The sequence below is a fragment of the Oryctolagus cuniculus genome, chromosome 11 (genome assembly GCF_964237555.1).
Source record: "Oryctolagus cuniculus chromosome 11, mOryCun1.1, whole genome shotgun sequence".
Classification (NCBI taxonomy): domain Eukaryota; kingdom Metazoa; phylum Chordata; class Mammalia; order Lagomorpha; family Leporidae; genus Oryctolagus; species Oryctolagus cuniculus.
Window position 1 is genome coordinate 101,641,722 of NC_091442.1, and position 18,256 is coordinate 101,659,977.

An 18,256-nucleotide genomic window follows, 5' to 3' on the forward strand; every position below is an offset into this window, starting at 1 on the left:
AGCCCTGGCCTGCAGCGCCAGCATCCCAAAAGGCCTCTGATTTGAGTCCCAGCTGCTCCACTCTGGATCCAGCTCTCTGCTGATGCACCTAGGAAGACAGCAGAGGATGGCCCCAGTCCTTAGGCCCCTGTACCCACATGGTGGAGACCTAGAAGAAGCTCCTGGCTCCTGGCTTCAGATAGGCACAGCTCCAGCCATTGTGGCCATTTGAGGAGTGAACCAGTGGATGGAAGACTTCTCTGTCTCTCCTCCTCTCTCTCTACCTCTCTCTGTAACTCTTTCAAATAAATTTTAAAAATCTTAAAGAAATGTGTTAAAGATGATTAGACCCTTTTATGTCCCTGCAAATTAATCTAAGACTTCTTCAAACTCAGAGGGAAACTTAGAAAGAGTTTTGTTTGTTGGGTACAGGATTTTGATTTCTGTCTCCTTGTGTTTATATCAAAAGGTGATTATGTAGCACAAAGTACTAGCTGCAGGGGACCAACATTACGGTACTCTTGGTGAGAACTGCCTGGTGTTTGTGGTGGCCTTCCCACAGTGCTGTTAAGCCAGTATTTCTGGCTGGTTTTCACTAATGCAGTGATAGGTAGTAAGCAGGGGTCTTGCAAAATGATATTAGATAACAGTATTTCAAGGTCAAAGTCTTCTAAAGCTTTTACCTTCCGAAAGGGTGAAAACTATGAACTTATTTTTTCTCCCATAGACTATGTAATTTTCTTAAGCTTTTTGTCAGCTATCATGTTTATAAGCTTGTGTTTTTCACGCTCTGATTATAAGCTATCTCAAAGTGGGACTTTATTTAATAATTACCTCTTAAAGTACAGAGGGCACGGAGCACATAGGCACCTTGAATACAGGGCAGTGACTCACTCAAACTAAAATGCTGGTATGAGAGTACATAATCCTTTGATATGTAGGATTTCATTGCTACTTTGATAAGAGCTAAAGGCAGGCCAGCAGCAGAAGATATAGTTCAGACAGATATTATTTACTTATTTTTTTTTTAAATTTGCTTATTTGTTTACTGATTATCTTGAAAGGCAGAGAGAAAAGATCTTCCTTCTCCCAGTTCACTCCCCAAATGCCTGCAACATCCAGGGCCGGTCCAGACCGAAGCCAGGAGCCTGTAACTCACTCTGGGTCTCCCACAGGGGTGGCAGTGACCCAGCTGCGTCAGCTGTCACTTGCTGCCTCCCAGAGTGTGCTTTAGTAGGACGCTGGGATCAAGAGTGGAGGTCAGATGTGGGCCTATGTACTCTGATACGGGATGCAGTTATCACATGTGGCCTCTTGAGTGCTGTGCCACAGGCCTCTCCCTGGGCAGATATAATTTAATTGGACTTTGTTAGTTCTCTCTTTCCTGAATCCAGGCAATGGTTGCTTTGTTTTTTGTATTAGTAGGGAAGCAGAGTCTGCTTTCTCATACATTCTGGCTGAAGAGACTGAAGCTTCTGGTATTTAAGTTATTTTCTGTCTCTGTCTCTCTTTAATATAGGGAAAAGCCAACTGTTTTAGTCCCTGCTGTGTCTTTTGCTTTATCCAGTTCATACACAGTTGTTTGAAGGGGAAAGGTTTTGGTTTTGGCTGTATTTCTTAGTATATATTATACTTTCCTAAACTTAAAAGAGACTTAAAAATGTGTTTGTCCAGACAAATCAGGTTTTGTCTTGGAGCTTTGCTTTGGAAGATGAGTTAAGGTCTGAGAAACAGTGTAGGTTTTTTTGGGGGGGAGCTGGGAGGGGTTTTGTGTGTGTTTGTGTGTGTATGTGTGTGTGTGTGTGTGTGTGTCCTTCCTTTTAAACCAACCCTAGATTCTGGACTTTGTAGCCTTATCACTTGTAGAAGCTGGGACAATGTTTAAGGTTCAGTACAGTGAAGATGAACCTTCTCCAAGGCCTGTGTCTTGTTCAAATGACCCCATAGTGAGTGAGGTGTAGAATATTTTGTGTCCTGTTCCTCAGGATCCAATTTTATAGCCTTCTGTAGCCCATCAAGAACATAAGAAGTCATGCTTCCTTTCAGTATATCTTATTTTCTATTTTCAGGAACTTCCTTTTGTGTCTGTTTGCTCTGCTAGGTTATAACTCATCTTGGATGGGCCCTGTGTAGCCTTCCTGCTGTGCATAGAGTAGATGAGAAGCATACTTCATGCCTGGCACAGCAGAGGGCAGCAATGGCAAGTTGTGTCTCTTCCCCTCAGCTTGCTTTATTCTACATTTGTCCTTAGCTGCCAGCACCTAGTCCTTAGCTGCTTCCATGCCATGCAAGGCTCTGTTAACTTTTTATTTAATTTTACATTATGCATTTTGGGCAGTGTGTCTCTTTTTTATTTGTAGTTTTAGGAAAATGATGAGTGAAACTGGAGTACTTAACTTACAGAAAGTCATGCCTAGCTAAAAATAATTCATTAGGTGAAGTAAATAATTTTGCATGACATTTAATCCAGGGTAAATTCTAGAGGTATAGTTTAAGATGAAAATAAGCTTTTTTTTTTCCTTTTAATTTGAAGCTTTGGGATGTGAAATCAGCAAATGAGGTGAAAAGCATCAATGTGAAGAAATTCTTCCTAACTTCAGAGGACCCGCAAGAGGATATGGAAGTAATAGTGAAATGTTGTTCCTGGTCTGCTGATGGTGCTAGGATAATGGTGGCAGCAAAAAATAAGATCCTTGTAAGTATTAGTATTTCAAAAAGTCAGATTTAGGCTGAATTAAAGAAAATTAAAACTTCTATTACTTTTTGGATTTTTATACTGTTTAATGTTCTAAATGAAGTTGAGCTGTGTGATTTTGGGCAGGCTCCCTAACCTCCTAGTTGTTGGGACTTGTGCTCTGGAGGCTGTGGATGGCCTTGTAAGGAAAAGTCTCCTTAGTCATGCAGGTCTGGGAAGTGTAGGTATTGCTTTCTTCTGTTAGATGTCATAGTGTGAGCTAACACATTTATGATATGGCAAGTCCTACAATGCAGAAGTAATTTAGGCTGTGCCATGTTCCTTGAATTTACTTAAAATATGGAATACATTCAGTATCACTTCTTTTTCTCTTTGTTTCTCTCTTTTGTGATTTCAAATATATTTAGGAGATGATTTTCAAAGTGCTTTCTTTTCCCTAAAATTCTGTGATTTGGTGGCTCACATCAATAATTGAACCGGCGTTGTGGTGTAGTAGGTTAAGCCTCTGCCTGCAGCACTAGCATCCCATATGGGTACCGTTTCAAGTCCTGGCTGCTCCATTTCCAATCCAGCTCCCTCCTGGTGGCCTGGGAAAGCAGTTGAAGATGGCCCAAGTGCTTGGGCCCCTGCACCCATGTGGGAGACTCCGGAAGAAGCTCTTGGCTCCTGGCTTCAGATCAGCCCAGCTCTGGTAGCTGTGGTCATTTGGGGAGTGAACCAGCAGATGGAAGACCCTCCCCCCCTTTTTGTTTCTCTCTTTCTCTCTCTCTCTCTCTCTGTAACTCTGAATAAATCTTTTTTTAAAAAGTTAATTGAATAAGATGAGCTTTTTATAAAGTAAATGAGGAAGATGTGCATAAAAAAGGTAAAGGGAAAAAAAATAGCTTCCTTTTTCCTCCCAAATCTAACAGTAGCTTGTATTTAAGTTGTTGAGAATGCTCTCACATAATACTTTCTTTTGATATAAATATCAGAGAGATACAGTGGATTCCAAGAGCACTGTGTTACTAGTGAGGCAGAGCAGCCAAAGTTTGTGCAAAGTTACTGTGAATAGGAGGGGAGTCAGGATTGATTTATGGCTCAATAAATTTTTTAATTTTAGATTTATTTTTTTATTTGAAAGGCACAGATAAAGAGACGAGAGAGAGAGTAACAGAGATTTTCCATCTACTGGTTCACTCCTCAAATGGCCTCAAGGGCTGGGACTGGGTTAGGCTGAATCCATGAGCCAGGAGCTTCATCTGGATCTCCCATGTGTTTCCAGAGGCCCAAAGACTTGGGCCATTTCTTGCTACTTTCCCAGGTGAATAGACAGGAAGCTGGATTGGAAGTGGAGAGTGGAACAGCCAGGTCTTGAACTGGCACCCACATGAGATGCTGGCATTGCTGGTGGTGGCTTAATCTTCTATGCCACAGCTCCAGCCCTGGCTCAGTGATTTTTCTAGTCATATTTTTTAACACCTAAATAGTTTATCAGTATTCTAAATAGCATACTTGAAATATACAATACAGTTATATAAAAATTCACCAAGGGATCACATGTATGGTTCTTTTTTTTCTTTTCTTTTCTTTTTTTTTTTTTTTGACAGGCAGAATGGACAGTGAGAGAGAGAGACAGAGAGAAAGGTCTTCCTTTGCCATTGGTTCACCCTCCAATGGCCGCTGTGGCTGGCGCACCGCGCTGATCCAAAGCCAGGAGCCAGGTGCTTCTGGTCTCCCATGGGGTGCAGGGCCCAAGCACTTGGGCCATCCTCCACTGCACTCTTGGTCCACAGCAGAGTGCTGGCCTGGAAGAGGGGCAACCGGGACAGAATCTGGTGCCCTGACCGGGACTAGAACCTGGTGTGCCGGCACTGCAGGCAGAGGATTAACCTTTTGAGCTGCGGCGCGGGCCACATGTATGGTTCTTATTGATCTGGTTGCTGTGGCCTTAGGAACTTGGTTGCTTATGGGTTTATACCCCTTTATCAGAAAACTTTGGAGAGAAAAACAATCTTCTTTTATCTTAAGTTTGCTAAAATTTGTGAGAACAGAAAAGGAACCACTGCATTTGTGAGATTTGAAGATTAAAACAATTTTTAGTGTTATAAATTACATTAATGTAAAAGTTGTCTCTTTGTTTTTCAGTATGTAATTCAGTGACATTAATTACATTTACAATGTTGTACAACCATTACCCCTGTATATTCCTCAGACTTTAAAAAAAAGTTTTGAGGCCAGTGTTGTGGTGTTGCAGGTTAAGCCTCTGCGTGTGACGCCAGCATCCTACATGGGCACCATTTTGAGTCCCAGCTGCTCTGCTTCGGACCCAGCTCCCTGCCATTGTGCCTGGGAAAGCAGTGGAAGATGGCCCAAATGCTTGGGCCCCTGCACCCATATAGGCGACCCAGAAGAAGATCCTGGCTTCTGACTTTGGCCTGGACTGTCCTGACCATTGTGATTTGGGAAGTGAGCTAATGAATGGAAGATCTCTCTGTAACTCTGCCTTTCAAATAAATAAGGCAGAAAGAGAGCGAGAGCAAGTGAGCTCCCATCTGCTGGTTCATTCCCCAAATGCCAGGAGCCAGAAAATCAATGCAGATATTTCCTGTGGGTGTCAGGGACATCAATGCAGATATTTCCTGGGGGTGTCAGGAACTCAGTTAACGTAAGCAACCACCACTGCTTCCCAGGATTTGCTTGGACAGGAAGCTGGAGTTAGGAACTGGAGGTGGGTGTCAAACCTAAGCACTCTGATATGGGCATGGGCATCTTCAGTGTTTGCCTAAATGCCTGTGTCTCCAAAGCTTTTTCATCACCTCATACTTCTATTCCCCTATTTCCCCAGCCCCTGATGTGTGAAGTGGTGTTTCATTGTGGTTGATTTGCATTTTCCTAATTATCAGTGGTGTTAAGCAAAATATTTAAAAGATTTTAAAAGATCTGTTTTAGTGAGAGAGGAAAATAATGTATGTTGTATGAAATGCCTTCTAGTATTTTTTTTTTAAAGATTGATTGATTTGAAAGGCAGAGTAACAGAGAGGCAGAGAGAGAGAGAGGTCTTCCATCTGCTGGTTCACTCCCCAAATGGCTGCAATAGCTGGAGCAGGGCCGATCTGAAGCCAGGAGCCAGAAGCTTCTTCCGGATCTCCCATGTGGGTGCAGGGGCCCAAGGGCTTGGGCCATCTTCTGCTTTCCCAGGCCATAGCAGAGAGCTGGATTGGAAGTGGAGCAGCTGGGACTCGAAATGGCACCCATATAGGATGTTGGCACTGCAGGGGGCAGCTTTATTTACTACACCACAGTGCCAGCCCCATGCCTTCTGGTTTTAAAAGTTTGTACCCAGCTTCACATATTACCATGCTAAGTAAAGCTGTCCCAAGATGACCCTTAACCACATGTAGATCCCAAGTTCGTATGTCTTGATCTCTCTTTCCTCCTTACTTCTTTGTAACTCTTTTATGTTTTGGTCTACTCCTGTTGTCAGGTCTTTTGTCTTTTGCTGCCTTGTAATTGGGACAATTGACTGTTCCACATTTGACAAATTTCTTCTACCACTTTCAGTCAGTAATTTTTAAGAACAACCTGTCCTGGGAAGCATTTTAAATTTGATTTCCTGTCCTTTGATTTTGGCCTTCAGTGCTATGCTGCTTACCATCTGTGCCTGCTTTCAGGGGTATAGTTAATTTTTTAAAGGTTTATTTATTTATTTATTTGGAAGGCAGAGATCCAGAGAAAGAGAGAAATCTTCCATCTGCTGGTTTATTCCCCAAATGGCTGTAACAGCCAGGACTGGGCCAGGTTGCAGCCAGGAGCCAGAGCTTCATCTGGGTCTCCCATGTGAGTGCAGGCATCCAAGAACTTGAATCATCCTCTGTTGCTCTCCCAGGTGCATCAGCAGGGAGCTGGAATTGGAATTGGAGCAGTGGGGACTTGAATCAGTACCCATATGGGATGCCAGCACTGCAGGCGGAGGCTTAACCTGCTACACCACAGTGCAGGCTCTTTGTTTTTTTGTTTTTTGTTTTTTTTTTTTTTTTTCTCTAAGATCTATTTATTTTTTTTTTATTTGAAAGAGTTAAAGAGGGAGGGAGAGACAGAGAGAGAAAGAGAGAGAGAGAGAGCAAGATATCTTCCATCCACTGGTTCACTCCCCAGATGGCCACAAAGGCCAGAGCTAGGCTGATCCAAAGCCAGGAGTCAGGAGCTTCTTCAGAGTCTCTCTCATGGGTGCAGGGGCCCAAGGACTTGAGCCATCTTCTGCTGCTTTCCCAGGTATATTAGTGGGGAGTTGGATTGGAAGTGGAGCAGCTGAAAGTGGAGCAGCTGGGACTCAAACCAGGGCCTGTATGGAATGCCTGCTACACCACAGTGCCAGCCCCTCAGGGGTATACATTTGTTTGAACATATTTTTGGCTCTGATTGGAAGCCCTTCTTTAAAAATTGCTGGAATTGCTTTGGTCTTAAATCACTATACTGTATCAATGTGTGTGTTCATAAATACAAACCATGTTATCATTTGACAAAAACTTTAGAAGACTGTATTCAGCATTTAAAAGTTATTTAAAAATTGAAGACACTTAAGCTTAAATTACTCAAAAATAGGGTTTTTTTTGTTTAGAAATAAGAAATAATTTATTGTAATGAGTAATTTGATAGCTCTGGAGAGAAATAGAAATGATTGAGCTAATATCATTTTAGGAAGTCTGTTCTGTATTATTTTGATCATCATTGATGAGTATGCATTTTCTCTTGAATAAACAAGCATTAGGGAGAACTGTTTGGTATGTTAATTTGGCTAGTTCCTCATTTAGTCACAAAGGTGGTGTTATTTCTGTCTAGGCAACCTTGATAGATAATCTGTGATGAATTTTCCTTTATAGAAAATATATTTCAAGTTAAGAAATATTTTAAAAGTATATGTATGTTAATATAAATCTTGTTTATGACTTTTATTAATTATGCCAATTACTAGCAATTGTAATATTTTTTCAGGACTTATATTTGAAAAGGTAAGAAGATTCTTTGAAAAATAAATTTAGATTCTTTTTTACAAACAGAGTTAGACAGTGAGAGAGAGAGAGACAGAGAGAAAGGTATTCCTTTTTCCGTTGGTTCACCCCCCCCCCCCCCAATTGGCCGCTACGACTGGCACGCTGTGCCGATCTGAAGCCAGGAGCCAGGTGCTTCCTCCTGGTCTCCCATGTGGGTGCAGGGCCCAAGGACCTGGGCCATCCTCCACTGTGCTCCCAGGCCACAGCAGAGAGCTAGACTGGAAGAGGAGCAACCAGGACAGAATCTGGCACCCCAACCGGGACTAGAACCTGGGGTGCCTGTGCCGCAGACGGAGGATTAGCCTAGTGAGCTGTGGCGCCGGCCAAATTTAGATTCTATTTGGGTATAACTTGCCTTTTTAAATATTTTACTTTCATAGATATCTCTATTTTTGTTGATAGGTTTTTGACTTTCATACCAGTGACCTATTGGCCGAAATCCAAACAGGCCGTGACAGCACTATCCAGTATTGTGACTTTTCCCCTCATAATCATTTGGCAGTGGTGGCTTTGTCTCAATACTGTGTGGAGGTGAGTAGTTTATTCTTTGAAGTCTGAATTTCTTGAAATCTAAGGATAATCGAGAATTGCCTGTGTAAATCATTCACACTGAGTTTGCTTGCTTCAGAAACTGTATTTTCATAGCTTTATGATCTACATAGCTTTATGATATTAACCTGTACAGCCAGCTTTAATACTTTAATAATGATTGAAGGCTTGATTGGTGTGGGTCTTTGTCTGTAAAATAGAGAAATTTAATTGGTTTACAGGCTTCTCTTCAAGGGTATCTTAACTGTAAACACCTTTTCAGTATCCACGGCTTAATTTCAGTAGTTTTTAGTGAGTTTGTCAACTTTGCCTTCCATGAAGGCATTGGGCAAGAGCTGATATATTATAGCCCCTCACAGTGCAGGTTCTGTGAAGATGAGAGTGAGTGGATGAGCTCCTCAGGCACCTCCTAATTCTGAAAACAGCAGTGCATCTAACACTGAGGAACTTCCTGCTGAGAATTCTCCCGCTGTAAGCAGGCTGTTCAAATCCGTGGGAAGAAGTAGGTGCTGCGGGCAGGGTTCTGTTGGTCAGTGGACCTGAACTGAACGTTTCAGCTCCACTAGAAGGTCTTAACTCTGGACCTCCTCAAGGTAGGTGTGGTTGGAGTTTTCACTTCTCCACGTTTCTTCAGGATTTTTAGAAGGAGTGGAAGAGTAAGACACTATAAATATCTTTCATGCTTCACTGTCATTTATGAAAATACTTTGAAAGCTGCAGGAAATAATTTCTTCCTTCTTGAAATGTAGGGGTTGATTCTGATGGCCCCAAATGGCAAAGCAATGATGGGAGAGAAATAGGGAGCCACGGGGGGAATAAAGGAAAGGATCTTCAAAGGTGGTGTTTCAGTTGAGGAACTACTTCATTTCTGTATGTCCCAGCTTGGTCTCTAGAGATAAGGCAGAGAAGATATCATATAATTAGTCTGTAACCATAGAACTCACTGAATGAAAACCACTGTGCGTGTGGTGAAGTACTGGTTTGTCCATGCTGGTTCTGAAATCGTAAAGGTCTATAATCCGAAATGTAGTGAAAGGAGCTCAGGCGCATATGGTACTTCATAAGACTGGAATGTATTTGAATAATTTACAGCAGAACCTAGGACAAAACACAGCCAGCCTAGTGGCAGACATCAACAGTTTGTAATAAGCATGAATTACAAGGGAAATGTTTACATGTTACAATTAGTGCATTCATTTATTGTAGGATTCTGCAGTCATTTAAAATGAAGGTTAGATGACTGTATTAGTGGAAAATTGTCTATGAAAACTGCTTATATTCATCAGAATTTTTTAGGTTATTCAAAAAAATAGACAAAACATTTGCGTGATTCCTAAGTTAAAGCTTTATAATAAATTATATTCAGAGAAGCCTTGCTGTGATCCCTCCCTGTTCCTTCTTCTCTACTTCCTTACCCCATAGGTAATCATATTTTTATTTTGTTTTAACCTTCCAGTGTTTTTTTTTTTTTTTTGCATATACAAGGCACTTCAAAAAGTTTATGGAAATAGGAATTAAAAGATAAGTTTATTTTGGTATCTCAAGATTTTACATATGGAGAATCTTCAAAAAGTTATGGAAAATGTGCATTCTGAAAAAACTGTATGTTTATGAATTTCTTTGTATTAGAATAAGCTCACCTTTTAATTCCATTTTCTACAGTTTGTTTTGGCATACCTTCATGGGGCTGGCACTGTGGCATAGCAGGTAAAGACACCACCTGCAGTGCCTGCATCCCATATGGGTGCCGGTTCAAGTCCTGGCTGCTCCACTTCTGATCTAGCTCTCTCTATGGACTGAAAAAGCAGTAGAAGATGGCCTGGGTCCTTGCGCCCCTGTACCCACATAGGAGACCTGGAGGAAGCTCCTGGCTCCTGGCTTTGAATAGGCCCAGCTCTGGCCATTGTGGTCATTTGGGAAGTGAATGAGCGGATGGAAGACCTCTCTCTCTCTCTCTCTCTCTCTCTCTCTCTGCTGTTGCCTCTGTGACTCTGCCTTTCAAATAAATAAAGAAATCTTTAAAAAAAACCTTCATACAAGCTGGTATCTGTAACATATATATTTATCTCTATATCTGTAACCATTTATTTCTGTTACATAAAAGGTAATGTAGTATGTATGCTCTTCTGTACTACTTCTTCTTCTTCTCTTTTTTTTTTTTTTTTTTTTTTTTTTTTTTTTTTTGACAGGCAGAGTGGACAGTGAGAGAGAGAGAGACAGAGAGAAAGGTCTTCCTTTACCATTGGTTCACCCTCCAATGGTCACTGTGGCTGGCGCGCGCGCTGATCCGAAGCCAGGAGCCAGGTGCTTCTCCTGGTCTCCCATGTGGGTGCAGGGCCCAAGGACTTGGGCCATCCTCTGCTACACTCCCTGGCCACAGCAGAGAGCTGGCCTGGAAGAGGGGCAACTGGGACAGAATCTGGCGCCCTGACTGGGACTAGAACCCAGTGTGCCAGTGCCACAGGCAGAGGATTAGCCTATTGAGCCGTGGTGCTGGCCTCTTTTTTTTTTTTTAATATTTTATTTATTTGATAGGTAGAGTTACAGACAGAGAGAAAGAGAAAGAGGATCTTCCATCTGTTGGTTCACTTCCCAAATGGCTCCAATGGCCAGAGCTGAGCTGATCTGAAGCCAGGAATCAGGAGCTTCTTCCAGGGCCTCCCAAGTGGGTACAGGGGCCCAAGTGCTTGAGCCATCTTCCAGTGCTTTCCCAGGCCATAAGCAGAGAGCTGAATTGAAAGAGGAGCAGCTAGGACATGAACCAGTGCTCATATGGGATACCACTGCTGCAGGCAGAGGCTTAGCCTACTATGCCCATGTACTTTGGTTTTATTCTGTTAACAATATGGCTGAGAGGAAAAAAAAAAACCATGCAGATTAGAGAGTGGCATGCTGCATAGGGCTTGGGAGAAACAGCGAAGAGACACAGGAGGTATACACTCATCAGAGATGAGAAGAGAAAACTGCCTGGGAAGTCCCATGGGAGGAGGGGAACCAGCTTGAACTGGTGTGGTGAGTGTCGATGCACACACAGAGAGCTCAGAAAACTAAAGCTGTGGACAGCCAGAGCCAGTGGTATTTTTGAGACAGGGCCAGGGTAGGGGCAGGACAGATGGCAGTAATCTGTCTGTGTAGCAGTCCACAACCTGGGGAGCCGGAGGTTGCTGGCGGTCACCTGAGGTCCAAGTGAAAGTGGAAAGAGACGGCTGATTAAAACTAATCTCTCCAAAACAAAACCAGCTACCCGGCCGAGAGAGATTGGATGCCATTTTAATTCAGGATTAGAACCAGGGAAGCCTGCAGGTGCACACATAACAGCCCACTGAGAGGGGGCACCTGAATGCAGCACTGGCAGCAGCAGCAGGCAGACATTAAACCAGTGACTGTAATGTGTGATTGAGATCTAGGAACCGAGGGAATGCTCTGCAGCACCCAGTGTCTCAGAGATTGACTGGGAAGTGACTGGGAAAATACCAACAAAAGGGGGGCACGCCTGCAAGGAGCATCTGGGGGAACCTTAGATGCTGAGACCTTGGGGCCTAGGTGGCTATGAAAAGCTGTAGGGCATAGCTAGGAATCGTTACCCTGGAAACTCACCCCACCCTAGAGCACTGACCAGAGCCCACAGGCCACACCCACTACACAGCTCCTGGTATTCACTGAAAGGGCAGACATTCCAGGAAGCCGCAGGAAAAAAAGTCAATAGAAGAAAAAATTAAAAACCAACTCCAAAAATGAAAAATAAGAGCTGAAATGCAAATAACAAGAATAAGGAAGTTACCATAAACCCCCCAGAGGATACACAACAATATTAGAATGCAAAGATGAAGAGCTCGAGGAAATGCTAGAAATGGAATGTAAACAATTAATCATGGGATTATTAAAATCTGAAACAAATCCATTAACTAAAGAAAACTATACAAGACATGAACAAAAACTTTTCCCAGGAAATAGAGAATAGAGAGAAATTAAAATGAAATGTTAGAAATGAAGAATTCAGTCGATCAAATAAAAAATGTGATGGAAATTCTTAACAGCAGGCTTGATGAGGCAGAAGAAAGAATATCCAAACTAGGAGACAAATCTTTGGAAATCTTATAGTTAGACCAAAAAAAAAAAAACCACACACACAAGAAAATAGTGTTGGAGACCTTTGGGGCACTATCATATGACCAAACATACAGATCTTAGGAATTCCCAAAGGACTGGAAAGAGAGAGGGAGTAGAAAGCCTATTTAGTGAAATAACTATAGAAAGCTTCCCCAACTCGGAGAAAGAAAGGGATGTTCAAATAGAGGAAGCACATAGGACTCCTAACAGACATGACCACCATGACATATTATAGTCAAACTCTCCACAGTAAAACATAAAATATTCTAAAATGGGCATGAGAAAATGCCACATCTCTTTCCATGGCAGACTTCTCATCAGAAACCCTAAAGGCTAGAAGGGAATGGTGAGATATAGTCAAGTCTTTAAAAAAACTGTCAACCCAGAATACTGTACCCCGCAAAAGTTGCATTTATGAATGAAGGTGAAATAAAGGACTTTCATAACAGAAATTGAAAGCATTTGTTGACACTCATCCAGCCCTACAGAAGACGCTTAAGAGATGTGCTACACACAGAAACACAGAAAGATAACCACCCTTGTGAAAGAATGAGAAGGCAAAAAACAAAAACAAAAACAAAAACAAAAAACCAGTAGAAGTACAAAAGAAATCCAAAATAAATGATAGGAAGAAATTGTAGACAAATGGCAGGGCCAAGTCCTTACTTGTCACCTTGAATGTAAATGGCCTCAATTCTCCAGTGAAAAGACAGATTGGCTGAAAAGATAAAAAAAAAAAAAAAAGACCCATCTATTTGCTGCTTACAAGAAACACATCTCACCAACAAAGATACATATAAACAGAAAGTGAAAGGTTTGAAAAAGATAGTCCATGCTAACAGAAAACAAAAGAGAGCTGCTGTTGCCATCCTAATTTAAGACAAAATAGACTTTAACATAACAACTGTTAAAAGAGATGAAGAAGGACACTTGTAATTATCAAGGGATCAGTATAACAGGAAAATATAATAAAACATATATGCACCCAATTACAGGATGCTTGGCTACTTAAAAAAATGTTAATAGACCTAAAGAGACACATAGACTCTAATACAATAATAACAGGAGACTTCAATAACCCACTTTCAGCAATGGACAGAACAGCCAGACAGAAAATCAGCAAGGAAACAACAGGGTTAATTGACAATAGAGACCAAAAGGACCTAACAGATATTTATAGAACCTTTCATCCCACAGTGGCAGAATGCACATTCTTGTCATCAATGCATGGAAGTTTCTCTAGGATAGACCATATGCTAGGCTACAAAGCAGGTCTCAGCAAATTCAAAACAATTAAAATCATTTCATGCACCTTATCTGACTACAGTGGTATAAAGCTGGAAATCAACAACTCAGAAGACTCTAGAGTTATATATATATAAATGTATGGAGGCTGAACAACATGCTCCTAAATGAACAATGGATCATAGAAGAATTCAAAAGAGAAATAAAAAAATTTCTGGAAGCAAATGAAAATGACAATATATCATATCAAAACCTATGGGATACAGCAAAAGCAGTGTTAAGAGGGAAGTTCATAGCAATTAGTGCCTACGTGAAGAAAATGAAAAGGTGCCAAATAAATGAGCTGTCAGTGCATCTCAAGGACCTAGAATATCAACAACGAACCAAACCCAAAACTAGTAGGAGGAAAGAAATCATTAAAATTAGGGAAGAAATAAAATCTAAACAAAAAATACAAAAAAATCAGTGAAATAGAAAGCCGTTTTTTTTTTTAAACAAAATTGATATACCAATGGCTCAACTAACCAAAACAGAAAGACGGAGAAGACCCAAATCAATAAAATCAGTGATAAAAAAGGAAATGTAATGACATACACCACAGAAATAAAAAGAATCATCAGAAATTACTACAAACAGCTGTATGCCAACAAACTAGGAAACCTAGAAGAAATGAATAGGTTCCTGGACACATACAACCTACCTAAATTGACCATGAAGACAAAGAAAACCTAAACAGACCCATAAAAGACAAAAATTGAATCAGTAATAAAGGCCCTCCCAACAAAGTAAAGCCCAGGACCAGATGGATTCACTGCTGAATTCTACCAGACATTTAAAGAAGAACTAACTCCAATTCTTCTCAAGCTATTCAAAACAATTGAAAGGGAAGGAATCCTCCCAAATTCTTTCTATGAAGCCAGCATTACCTTAATTCCTAAACCTGAAAAAGATGCAACAGAGAAAGAGAATTACAGACCAATTTCCCTGATGAACATAGACACAAATATCCTCAACAAAACACTAGCCAATCGAACTCAACAACACATCAGAAAGATCATTCACCTGGACCACATGAGGTTTATCCCTGGTATGCAAGGGTGGTTCAATGTTCGAATATCAATCAATGTGATACATCACATTAAGAAATTGAAGAACAAAACCATATGATTGTCTCAATAGATGCAGAGAGAGCATTTGATAAAATACAACACTTTTTTATGATGAAAACTCTAAGCAAATTGGGTATAGATGGAACATTCTACAGCACAGTCAAGGCAATTTGTAACAAACCCAGGCCGGCATCCTATTGAATGAGGAAAAGTTGGAAGTATTCCCCATAACATACAGAACCAGACGAGGATGCCCACTCTCACCATTTGCTATTCAATATAGTCCTAGAAGTTTTAGCCAGAGCTATTAGGCAAGAAAAAGAAACCAAAGGGATACAAGTTGGGAAGGAGGAGGTCAAACTATCCCAATTTGCAGATGACATGATTCTATATATATAGGGGATCCAAAAGACTCCACTAAGAGACTATTGGAACTCATAGAAGAATTTGGTAAAGTAGCAGGATATAAAATCAGTACACAAAAATCAGCAGCATTTATATACACAGACAATGCCATGGCTAAGAAAGAACTTCTAAGATCAATCACATTCACAATAGCTACAAAAAAAAATCAAATACCTTGGAATAAATTTAACAAAGAATGTCAGAGATCTCTATGTTGAGAATTATAAAACATTAAAGGAAGAAATAGAAGATACCAAAAAATGTAAAAATCTCCCATGTTCCTGGATTCTAAGAATCAATATCATCAAAATGTCCATACTATCAAAAGCAATCTACAGATTCAGTGGGATACCAATCAAAATACCAAGGACATTCTCAGATACAGAAAAAAAACAATGCTGAAATTCATGTGGAAGCACAGGAGACCCCAAATAGCTAAAGCAATCTTATACAACAAAAACAGAGCTGGAGGCATCAGAATAGCAGATTTCAAGACATACTACAAGGCAGTTATAATCAAAACAGCCTGGTACTGGTACAAAAACAGATGGACAAAGCAGTGGTACAGAATAGAAACACCAAAAATCAACCCAAGCTTCTTCAATTAACTTATATTTGACAAAGGAGCTAAAGTCAATCCCTGGAGCAAGGGCAGTCTCTTCAACAAGTGGTGCTGGGAAAACTGGATTTCCACATGCAGAAGTATGAAGCAAGACCCCATTTTTCTTCCTTCCTTCCTTCCTTCCTTCCTTCCTTCCTTCCTTCCTTCCTTCCTTCCTTCCTCCCTTCCTCCCTTCCTCCCTTCCTCCCTTCCTCCCTCCCTCCCTCCCTCCCTCCCTCCCTCCCTTCGTTTCGAGAGAGAGACAGACAGAAAGGTCTTCCTTTTCCATTGGTTCAACCCCCAATGGCCACTGTGGCCGGCGCAGAGTGCAGCCGGCGCACTGCGTTGATCCAAAGCCAGGAGCCAGGTGCTTCTCCTGGTCTCCCATGCGGGTGCAGGGCCCAAGCACTCGGGCCATCCTCCACTGCACTCCTGGGCCACAGCAGAGAGCTGGACTGGAAGAGGGGCGACCGGGACAGAATCTGGTGCCCCGACTGGGATAGAACCCAGGGTGCCGGCACTGAAGGTGGAGGATTAGCCTAGTGAGCTGCAACGCTGGCCCCCACACCCTTTTTTTTTTTTTTTTTTTTGACAGGCAGAGTGGATAGTGAGAGAGACAGAGAGAAAGGAAGACCCCTACTTTCACCTTACAGAAAAATCCATTCAAAATGGTTGAAAGACATAAATCTATGGCCCAATGCCATCAAATTATTATTGAACATTGGGGAAACCCTGCAAGACACTGCCACAGGCAAAGAGTTCTTGGAAAAGACCCCAGAGGCACAGGCAATCAAAACCAAAATTCAGAAATGGGAGTTGATCAAATTGAGAAGCTTCTGTACTGCAAATGAAACACTCAGGAAAGTGAAGGGCAACTGACACAATGGGAGAGATTATTGGCAATCTATACAACTGATAATGCAGTAATATCCAGAATATATAAAGAGATCAAAAAAGTGAACAACAAAACAAACCAGTGAAGCAATGGACAAAGGCCTTAAACAGGCATTTTTCAAAAGAGGAAATCAAAATGACCAACAGACACATGAAAAAAAAAATGTTCAGGATCACTAGCCATCAGAGAAATGCAAATCAAAAGCACAATGAGGTTTCACCTCACTCCAGTTAGAATGGCTTTCATATAGAAATCATCAAACAACAAATGCTGGTGAATATGTGGGGAAAAAGGTACCCTAATCCACTGTTGGTAGGAATGTAAACTGGTAAAAACTGCTATGGAAATCAGTTTGGAGATACCTCAGAAATCTGAATATAGACCTATCATGTAACCCAGCCATCCCATACCTGGGAATTTACCCAAGGGAAATTAAATCAGCAAATAAAAGTTATCTGCACCCCCATATTTATTGCAGTTCAATTTATAATATCTAAGACATGGAATCAACATAAATGCCCATCAACTGAAGACTGTATAAAGAAACTATGTGATATGTACACTCTGGAGTATTGCACAGTGGTAAAAAAATGAAATCCAGTCATTTGCAACAAAATGGATGAATCTGGAAAACTTCATACTTAGTGAAATAAGCTAGTTCCAAAGCAACAAATATCACATGTTCTCCCTGGCCTGTGATGAATAATAGAACACCTAAAAGGCAATCTGTAGAAGTGAAATTGACACTTTGAGAAGCAATGACTTGAATAGTCCTTGTCTTCACTGTTGAGGAACAGTTTTTTTAAAAATACTATTTGTTGAGCTCTTTACTTAACATAGAATTAAACATATGTGTATAAAGTCAATTGAAAATGTATCTCAGTAAAAAATAAGAATGGAAATAAGAGAGGGAGGAGTAAGAGGGCTGGGAGTATGCATGGGAGGGTAGGCATGGTGGGAAATCAACATGTTCCTAAAGTTGTAATTATGAAGTGTATAAAGTTTGTAACTTTAAAGCTGTATAGTTCTGCATGCATTCCTACAGACTTACTTTTTTTTTTTTTTTTTTTTTTTTTTGGACAGGCAGAGTGGATAGTGAGAGAGAGAGAGACAGAGAGAAAGGTCTTCCTTTTTGCCATTGGTTCACCCTCCAATGGCCGCCACGGCTGGTGTGCTGCAGCCGGCGCACTGCGCCGATCCAAAGGCAGGAGCCAGGTGCTTCTCTTGGTCTCCCATGGGGTGCAGGGCGCAAGCACTTGGACCATCCTCCACTGCCTTCCTGGGCCACAGCAGAGAGCTGGCCTGGAAGAGGGGCAACCAGGACTAGAACCTGGTGTGCCGGCGCTGCTAGGCAGAGGATTAGCCTATTGAGCCACGGCGCCGGCCCAGACTTTCTTCTAAGGGTACAATTTAAAAACTTGCCATGAGATCCCAAATCCCCTTAAGCTGGGTAGTAAAAATACAATCTTAAATGTTAAAGTGATCATATTGATAGGATTACATGTATTATAATAATAATAGAATTAAAAAGGAGTGAATGCTCCAACATGGAAAGCAGTCCCCACAGAAGACTTACAGAATGACAATAGCATTAAGTAGCACTGTGACCTCAGAATCAGCCCTTAAGGCATTCTG

General features: G+C 41.3%; 1 protein-coding gene across 4 annotated transcripts in view; it reads left to right on the forward strand.

The window, feature by feature from the left end:
* APAF1 (apoptotic peptidase activating factor 1) overlaps positions 1 to 18,256 on the forward strand; it is a 123,168-nt gene that overhangs the window by 71,349 nt on the left and 33,563 nt on the right. For all 4 annotated transcript variants that reach the window (XM_070052732.1, XM_070052733.1, XM_070052734.1 and 1 more), the window contains exons 17-18: positions 2,513 to 2,674; positions 8,110 to 8,238. In XM_070052732.1, the coding sequence (XP_069908833.1) occupies positions 2,513 to 2,674; positions 8,110 to 8,238 (291 nt within the window). The remainder of the gene's footprint in view (positions 1 to 2,512; positions 2,675 to 8,109; positions 8,239 to 18,256) is intronic.